The sequence below is a fragment of the Echinops telfairi genome, unplaced genomic scaffold (assembly GCF_000313985.2).
Source record: "Echinops telfairi isolate 266 unplaced genomic scaffold, ASM31398v2 ScPeMD7_9;HRSCAF=40, whole genome shotgun sequence".
Classification (NCBI taxonomy): Eukaryota; Metazoa; Chordata; class Mammalia; order Afrosoricida; family Tenrecidae; genus Echinops; species Echinops telfairi.
In genome coordinates, this window is record NW_022103906.1 from 34,473,866 (window position 1) to 34,483,476 (window position 9,611).

At 47.2% G+C, this 9,611-nt stretch overlaps 1 protein-coding gene across 2 annotated transcripts in view; it reads right to left on the reverse strand.

Moving 5' to 3' along the window:
- Nucleotides 1–4,746: 4,746 nt before the first annotated feature.
- Nucleotides 4,747–9,611, reverse strand: part of LETM2 (leucine zipper and EF-hand containing transmembrane protein 2) — a 22,593-nt gene continuing 17,728 nt past the window's right edge. For both annotated transcript variants that reach the window (XM_030884630.2, XM_004696213.2), the window contains 3 exons: nucleotides 6,073–6,165; nucleotides 5,644–5,748; nucleotides 4,747–4,835 (listed from right to left, as the gene is read on the reverse strand). In XM_030884630.2, coding sequence (XP_030740490.1) covers nucleotides 4,773–4,835; nucleotides 5,644–5,748; nucleotides 6,073–6,165 — 261 coding nt within the window. In that variant the 3' untranslated portion in view covers nucleotides 4,747–4,772. The remainder of the gene's footprint in view (nucleotides 4,836–5,643; nucleotides 5,749–6,072; nucleotides 6,166–9,611) is intronic.

Here is a 9,611-nt window from a genome sequence, read left to right on the forward strand (position 1 = left end):
TATGGGCTGTGTAAGAAAGGGAGAGAATGCTGACTGGAACCCCAGGATGCAGACAGGTGGGGGGGCGGGGGGCTGCCTCTCCACAGGTCTCTGCTCCTCCCAGCATTGTTTCCTGTTAGCCTGGACCTTCCTCAGAGGTAGGTTCTGCACGGAGACCTCTAGGACAGACTTCCTACCTCTCCGGCCCTCTTGCAATGGGCAGGAGCCTGCCTTTGGTGCAGCCGAGGGCCTGGGCAGAGGGCCAGAGCCGCCCGCAGCAGCCCTCAGCAACAGACTGCTTCCTCCAAGGAAACTGTTGGACTGAGGGGGCGGGGGTGTCCCAGGGAGCAGGGGTGTCCCAGGGAGCGGGGGCCCACCTTTGGAAGCCAAGGGGTAGAGCCCACCTGATTAAAAGGGAAGCTAAGGATTATTCCACAAGGCTTTGCAGAAACTCAAGTCCAGAAATGTCCCTGCCCCCTCCGGTGGGAGTGGTTTTGCGCATGTACTTGGTTCGATGTGCAGGAAAGGGTTTGGAAAAAGAAGAGAAAACCACTTCGGTCCCCCCACATTTCTTTTCCATGTCGGGGCCCCTGGCTTCTTTTTTCCTAACCTCCACCGGACCCTTCTTCTCGTATCCATGTGACCAGAAGGCATTTGGGGGGGACTCTCACGGAGCTGGGTTTCCTATAGTTCTTCCTGTACAAACTCCACCCCGTCCCTCTGGAAAGGGAAGAAAATACTTCTCTGGATGTTCTTGTGTTTTTTTTGACTACTTGGAAATTTACTTCTGCCACCTGCTGGTTGTCGCTTTGCTCACTAAGTGGATGCTGGCTCCCCGTCCTGTTATTGCTCAACGTCCTGCTCCTTGGCCTCTAGACTTCTCCCTTACTTCTTGTAACTCTTGCTGGATTGCTGCTGAGTGAAAAAGACAGCCCCACGTGCCCACGCGCATGCGTGGCTGTAGGAAAGGTGGGGGTGCTGCTTTAAGTTTCCTTTCCCAGCTAGGCGATCTTCGGCAGCTGCGATACTTACGGTGTTGTAAAAGTCTCTGTTTTCTCTGTAAATATGCCGCTGTCAACGTAGTAACGATTTGCATTTATGTTTAAAGAAAGCATAATTTGGTGAACAGAGCAGGAAATGCATTTCTTTTCTTAAAACCATTTGCTTTGAGATCTTTATAGTAGTGTCTTTCCTTGTAAACCAGCGGGATGATTTCGGCCTTGGCCCTTCCCTTGAAGCAGTGTTGTGTGGGTGGGTGGAGAATCTCTAAAGGGCTTTATATTCCTTGGGGAGAGGTGCTGGGGAAATATAAGGCTCTGTTATTATAGCAGTGATATCCTTGCTGTTACTATTGAAATCACCCACGAACTTCCCAGAGGCCCAACTGGCTGTCAACTGAAAGACTGAGATTGACCTGAGAGAAAATGAAATGGACATTTTACTCAGATGATGAGCTTGGGTCTCTGGAGAAAGGTATCAGTTTATCTAATGAAGTCATTGTACTGTCTAAGCACTGAATGCCTGGTTTCCTGAGGGTCAAAAGATGTGGGTCTGAGATCACTACCGCATTAATCAATACTGCCTTGTCTCATTGCCATAGGCTGGGGCTCACTGGTCCCAGAGCGCTGCTAATGTAATGTATCGATCTCAGGTAAGTAAGATTGAACCTCAGCTAGTGTGAGAAATCTATCCCATCAGTGAGAATGCAGTCGCTGTGTTTACCAGCCACCACTGGGTGGAGCCAGCAAGCTAAGAGCTCTGGGCCATTCCACTTCACCGCTGCATTAACCCCCTGCCATCGAGTGGACTCGGACATTAGGGACTCTGAAGACGAGAGTAGAACTGCTCGCTGGGTTTTCCAAGGTGGCGGATCTCCATGGGAGCAGACGGCTGCATCTGTCGTCAGCAGAGCAGCTAGTGGGTTTGAGCCATGGGCTCCTAAAAAGTGCCTTAGTCTGAGCTTGTCTACAAGTGCTCGTTGGCAGTGAATGGGGAATCGCTAGCCTCGGGTTTTAGTATCCTACTACATCTCTTTGACCTCACCAATAGGCGTCATATTGTAATGACTGAAGTACAGAATCAGACCTGGCATAAATGCAGGCCCAGACGTGTGAAGTGCCGCCCATCATACACTCTCTTCTAGCAAGGTTGTTGGGTGTGGGAGAGAGGACACCTAGAAAGTCCAGCCAATGGAAGGAGCAGTGGCTGGCAGGTCTATGAAAGCAGGGGCCTGAAGCCTCCATTCCTTCAGCTGCCGAGAGCCAGACCTAGGGAAGGTCTGCCGAACCCAAATGCGGAGGGTAACAGCCTGGCCGCATGTTCTTCCTGAGTTGGCACTCAACCAGTATTCGGGACCATTGATAACATCCTGCCTCCTAGCTGTGTCTTGGCACACAGAAGTGCTACAGTGAGGGAGGGAGCATGCTGCCAACTAGAGGCTTAATTAATTGGCTGCTCCCAGAAGGTGAGTGGCCACGGTGGGCTGAAGTGACTCTTGAGCTGGCTAGGCACACCCCTTCTGAATTCTGTGTTCAGTGCCGTCATGTTAGCAGCTTGGTTAGCCATCGCGTGCTGGCCTCCACAAGCACTACAACTCACTGGTCACTTATCAGAACACCCCTAATGGTGTTTCAGCGTGGGACGAGGTCCAGCAGCCAAGCACCCTAAGTGATGAGAACAAGGAGATTCCCCAATCTTCTCTGAGCTACTGTCTCAAGGATGACAAGTGATGTGTGTACAGGGTCATATGCCTACCCGTGCCAGCTGCCAGTGGGGAAGTTCTAACCCGTGAGCGGCCCGTGTGTGTCAAAGGGGACCTGGCCGCCGAGGTTCCAGTGGCTGGAAGTCGTGTCCCATGTTCTGCTCCTCAGGCACCTCTGAGAGGACACACTGCCAGCTTGTTCGGATTAGCAGTTGAGTGCATTACCAGCCCTGGTGGGACAGTGGATTATGAGTTGGGGTCAGCAGTTCAAGACCGCCGGCCGCTCTCTGGGGGAAAGACAAGGCTAGCTAACCCCGTAAAGAGTGTGGCCTCGGAAGCCCGCAGATGCTGTTTCATCTACCCTGTAGGGTCGTTGAGTTGACAGCTTGATTGGCAATCAGCTTTGAGTAGCCCTTAAAAATGTCTCCAAATTCAAATTCACTGTCGCGAAGTTAATGTTAGTTCATGGATACCCCATAGGACAGGGTAAAATTCCCCCACCCCCCATGAGTTTCCAAGACTAGAACTGTACTGGGAGTGGAAGCTTTGTTTTTTCTCCCCAGGGCTCCCCTTAGATGCCTAGATAATAGCAAAAGGGGTAAAGGCAAAAATGGTCCAAAAAGTGTCCGGGGGCTTGTTGACCTACCCATTCCCACTCTGCTCAAACAGCACGACAGAATTTGAGAGAGCCCAACAGCACGTATGAATCATTCCGCTAAACAGGATTGAGCAAGTTCACGAGCAATTCCCTTTCCCACATTCAACCCTTGAAATACGGGCTAATTAAAATAAACACGATCGTTTTTTAAAATGGGAACATTTTATCTTGAATCCCCTTGCTGAGCCAGTGGCAAGCCTCCATGGAATGCTGCAATTGCACAGTGGGGATTCATCGTTTGCAAGCAAGTGGAGTTCCTGAGCTGGTCCTGGTCTGTGGTGGGGCTTGCCTCTGAAGAGGACTGTTGTCATGGGCACAGTCTGTGAGGGGCTGGTGGCAATCAGGTGACCTCAGGCAGGGCGGGTTTACGTTTTACTCACTTTAATCGACTCCCATGTCACAGTAAGAAATCTAGTTTCGTCATCCACAGGCTGAAATACCTTTTCCCTCCTAACCTCTTCCCAAGAAGAGTTTGGGTCTGCTGCACAGCAATTGATTGGGTTATTACCGGTATGCGAAGTTTCTCGGCATCGGCAATACTGAAAAGACCAAACAACTATCTGTGCGTAGTAATACCGGTTCCTGGGGAACACAGGGATTATAGCAGACTGTAACAACCCCTGTGACTAACAAATAGAGACAAATAGACCAGAAAAATACACACCCAGCACAAACAAATGGTTAAGCCTTAAACCCTTAATTATGTTTCCTTGCAAAATGGGGGCTAATGAAAGCCATGTGTGCTGCAGTTGTGGCAGCCGCCCAGATTCCAGCCTCTGCAGGCCCAAGAAGGGGGGTGTCTGCCCGGACAGCCCACCAGCTGCCAAGCCTTTCTGATTTCCAGTCTCTTTAACCCCATTTTCTCCTCCAAGAAACTTCTTTATAACCAGAGAGACTTTATATCCAGGCTTTACTGGACAGTATACCCATCGAGCTCACAAGGTACTTGGTTCCCAGGGCACGATTCCTATTGCTGGATCATGCTGAAGAAGTTGGGGAGTTGAGTGCTCTTACACGGTGGCTTCTGGCGTTTCAAAGTACTTGTTGCAGATTCCAAACCTTAGGAGGCAGAGGTATCTCAGGCACCAAGCGGATTCCATTGTGTGAAGACTTTCCTCAAAGGGCGTATGCACCAATAGGAAGCGTTCAAAAACAACTGCAGAGAGGGGTGGCTTTAAAGATAGTGATAACCGGTAACGTGTAGTAGGATGGCATTGTTGCAGAGGACAGGAACTTTACAATTCCGTTCTCGAAGCGACCTGAACTTGGTCTTGCTGCTAACATCTGGAACAGTGAGGGCCTCAAAGGTCTGCTCCAAGGCTTAGAAATGGGTCATCATCTCAACCCAGACCCTGTCAGCTGGCGGTGCTTTGTGAATGCCACTGCTGAGGGAAAGGTGGGTGCTGGAGAGGTGAGCTGTGTCCTCCAAGGTCCTTAGGCCCCTTTTGAACTAGCTTTGCTGCTCTGAGATGTATTTTGTGAGTTGGCCTGCAGTGTCTAGGTTAAAAACAAGGACATTAGTCACCAATCACAATCCGATTCTATGAATAAATAATAACTTGCCTTACAGTCCAACACACAAGGAGCCCATATGTGTCAGATCTGGGCTTCTTGGCATTGGCTTCTCAGTGACTGCTTTTTTGGAAGAAGATCCCCAGATCTCCCGATGCACCTCGAGGTAAACCCCACTCTCCAGCCTGAGTTTATCATGTACCTTGGTAGTAACAATAAAGGCAAGTACACGGGGCCTGTGTGCCTTGAGCGCATTGTCTGCATATTGACCCCATCTGTGTGCTTACACATTCCTTTTTTGGTCTTTCAGGGCCCAGCAGCACCAGTGCACATCTCAACTCCCATGACCGCTCGGCCCCCTCCCTACTGTTCACTGGGTCATGCTTTCTGCTCTTGCCCCAATGCCTTCACTGAGATGGGCGTAGTGGACAGGTGATTTCTTATTTATATGCATTTCTTCTAAGATTTAGGCTGTCTTTCTGCTGGTATTTACTGACATCGGGGCCCTATGTAAGATGCATAGCATATGGAAACCATTTCCATCTGGCACAGAAGATAGTAAGGACCTGCTATATTGTAATTAGCCTCAAGACTTAACATGTTTAGTTTGATATACAATTATTGGTTGTTGGGTTTTTGGGGTTTTTTTTTAATAATTGAGGTAAAAATGGTAGTGGTTATCGGATAACTAAACCTCAGCCGACAACTTCCTGTTGGGAGATAAAGAAAATTATGCAGTTATAAATTCACTACCCTTAAAGATCACTAGAGGGAAAGAAATTTTTTACTTAACAGCTTCTTTTGAAGAAGTGATGGGTCCTTTCGGTAATGAAATAGATGCTGACTGTGGCATGGGTGGGGAGGGTGTAACTGGTGGCACTTGTATCAGTTGTTCATCCTGAAACATCAGAACTGAGAGTTAGATTATTGACTTAAAACAAAATGTGTGTTAGATCTGTCGTCACATCCATCACTACCAGGAACGATTAACAATGGTTTCGTATTCTGGAATGGGGCGCAGAGGCCACATCTAGAATCTAATTATACACAGGCCGATACTGAACTTTCATAGAAACACAGATCCACTGGCACAAAAAATATAAAAGAGCACTCTACTGTGTTGAAATTGTTTCATTAAAGGGGTTAAGATAGAGAGAGCTCCTTTGTTATTTGCCTTTTCTTAAACAAAAAAACTAGCTGGCCAAATGAATCCTTTTCTAACCTTAGTTTCCTTCAGTTGAGGTACAAAATCCACCAAATTCTCCTTAGGTTCAGGGGAAGTAGATGAATCTATAGGAATATCCATCTTTGGAACCTACAAAATAAGAAATGTTTTATACAATCATAATAAGCTTTCGACTCCACAACAGGCTGTGCTTTGCATGCACAATTTGCTTCCCGCTGCATCCCTAACCCCACCAAGTAGACCCTTTACGTGTAACTTCTGAAATATGTCCCTGAGATAGCAACGTAGCTTCTCTTCATGGGAGCTCTGGTGGCACGGGCTGGTCAGTGTGGGGCTGCTAGCTACAAAGCTGGTAGCTCAAACCCACCAGCCTCTCCCCGGGCGAAGATGAGGCTGCCTGTTCCTATGAAGATGTGCAGCCTCAGAAACCGAGAGGGTTGCGATGGGCTGGAACTGACTTGGTGGCAGTAGGTTTTTTTTTAATGTACGCAAGTTGCACTCATGAGAGAATAGCATTTAAAATCTGTCATTAACAAATCACTGACGCTGATGCGAGTCCTTTTCTCAGAATCTCAACCAAAAAAAGGGGGGTCATTTCTCATAGGTTTCTAATAACACTGACATAGTTTTATCAAAATTGATATCACCTTAGTGTCTACTAAGAAAACTTGGTAAATTTGCCTATTTATTCAAGTGATGGGTGTTGTTTAATAGAAGCTCCAGCAGGAGGAAAATGGGAGGGGGAGGGGGAGCCAGTGGCACTTTGGAGAACCAGTTAAGCTGTCTTTAAGGACAATTAATTAGCATTGCAGAATAACTGCTCTTGAAGAAAGTAATCTCTTGGCATATTTTAGAAAGGAGAGAAGCTATGTAAAGTCCAAATTGCAGTACATTCAATTCAATGTCTCCAAATCCTTTGCAGAATCTAGTATGTTATTCTCATTTTGTATTTGTGGAACATGGAAGTGTTTAAACAGTTTTAAAAGCACCCGGTCCAGCGCTTATGAACATGTCGCTTTCTCCTAAATCCCTAGGTCTTCCTTACCCAGTGTCTGGACAATGAGCCTGCCCATCCACAGTAACGGAAACCCAAATTCGGTTCTAGAACATTGTCCTAATACAAGATTTCCTTGTTCTTGTTCCCGAAAGCGTCTTAAAAATATCACAACAAAAAGCACTTCGGTCTGTTTTAGATGGATCTAGGAGTTTGAGTCGAATGAGGAACCAAACACGGGTCTGTCCTCCAAAACTGCCTCCAGTCTCCCTGGGATCATTCCTGGCCTAAGTCCCAATCCTGACTGTTCCCGCTGCCGGTGAGCTGATGCTGACTCATGGCAGCCTGTAGAGGGCAGAGTAGAAGGGCTCCCCCGCGGGGTTTCCAAGGCCATCAGTACAGCCACTAACTGCCCTGTCATTCTCCCAGGGGTTGGCTGGGGGGGTTTCAGCTGGACACCTAGTTAGCAGCCAACTTAACCACCAGGCTCCCTAAATCCAGATTTCTAGTCTCTGGAAATTGGAAAGAGAAAACAAGATGGCATTTTCTCAAGTACATTTTCATGCAGAATCCCAGTCTTTGGTTTACCCACAGGCTCAACAGTAAAACTCAGATGAGTGTTCACTAAGAATTACTTAGTCTAACCCACTGAACCCCATTGTACAGCATCTTCTACAATGATCTTTCTTTTTCTCTCCCTCCGATTTCTGAGTCCGACCGAGAGGTGAAACTCTTGGTGGTGAGCCTAAAGTGAGATGCCTCAGGGGCTGGGCTCTCAGAAAATGACTGGGAGAAAGAGTTGCTGAGTTAAAAGCAACAGTAAATGAGGAGAGGAAGACAAGTTTACATTCTAGCCACGTGCCTCTTAAAATTAATAGGAATATGGATAGTGCAACACATGGAAGAACAGGGACCATTCACTTGGGGCCTAAAGAAGAAATAGGGATGAAAAAAGTTGACTAATGCAGACTAGGTAGCAAAAGAGAAATAATACACCGAATTCCTTTAAGTGAAATTCCTAAATCAAAGGGAGCCTAAAGGAAGTAGCCCAAACACCAACGGCTGGTAAGTCAGTTCTGCGTGAGAGCAGCAGTGTCGACAGAGGAGAAGTGGGTGATGAATGAATCTTGATGAAAGCAAAAAGCCTCATCTTTCTCCCGGGGGTCGTTGCAGGAGTTGAACTGCTGGCCTGTCCAGTTGACAAGCCAGCACATAACGCACTCTACCATCAGGGTTCCTTAAAGGAAGGAAAAACCTTATGCAAACCCATTGCTGTCAGGTAGATTTCTATCCATCTTAACCCTACAGAGTAGGGCAGAGTTAGAGCTGCCCCACCGTTTCCAAAGCTGCCATCTCTTCATGGACACAGGCTGCTGACCAGCACGTCTTTCACCAGTGGAGTCACACCACCAACCTTTCAGCGGCCACTGAGCTCTGAACCAGTGTGCCACCAATGCCTCTTAATAGCCCTATGACCAGAGATCATTTTTTGTTTAATCATTTTATTGGGGGTGGGGGGGGCTCTTAAAAATCTTATAACAATCTATCTTTCAATTGTATTAAGTACACTTGTACATATGTTGCCATCGATATTTCCAAAACATTTTCTTTCTACTTGAGTACTTGGTATCAGCTCCTCTTTTTGCCCCTCCCTTCCCCCCCTCCCACCCTTGTGAATCTTTGATCAATTATATATTATTGTTATTTCGTGTCTTAACACTGTTGTCTCCCTGCACCCACATTTTTGTTATTCGTCCCCCTGAGGGGTGAGCTTTATATCCAACCTTGTGATGGGTTCCCCCATTCTCTCCCTGCCCCTACCATCCCCCTACCCTCATGATAGCACTCCTACCACTACTGTTCCTGGGGATTTCATCTGTCCTGAATTCCATGTGTTGAGAGCTCTTCGCTGTATCAATGTGTGTACTCCCGTCTAGCCGGATTTGAAAGGTAGATCTGGGTCATAGTAGTTGGGGGGAGAGGGGAGAAACGTTCAAGAACTAAAAGAATGATGTGTGTTTTATCCCGGTTGAATTGTCCCTTCCTTGTAACCCTTCTGTGGGGGAATGTCCAGTTGTCTACAGGTGGGCTGTGGGTCTCCACTCCAACCCCCCTCATTCACATCAATATAATTTTGTGTTTTGGATCTTTTGATACCTGATCCCTTCAACACCTCAAGATCACACAGGCTGGTGTGCTTCTTCCACGTGGACTTATTTGCTTCCCTGCTAGATGGCTGTTTGTTTAACTTCAAGCCTTTAAGACGTCAGATGCTATATCTTTTGTTAGCTGGGCACCGCCTAGTTTTTTTTTTTTCAATCATTTTAATTCGGGGCACATACAACTCTTATTACAACCCATGCATACATCAATTGTATAAGCACATTTGTACATTCGTTACCCTCATCATTTTCAAAACATTTGCTCTCCACTAAAGCCCCTGGCATCAGCATCTCATTTTCCCCCCTCCCTCCCCGCTCCCTCCTCCCTCATAAGCCCTTGATAATTTATAAATTATTATTTTGTCATATCTTACACTGTCCGATGTCTCCCTTCACCCACTTTTCTGCTGTCTATCCCC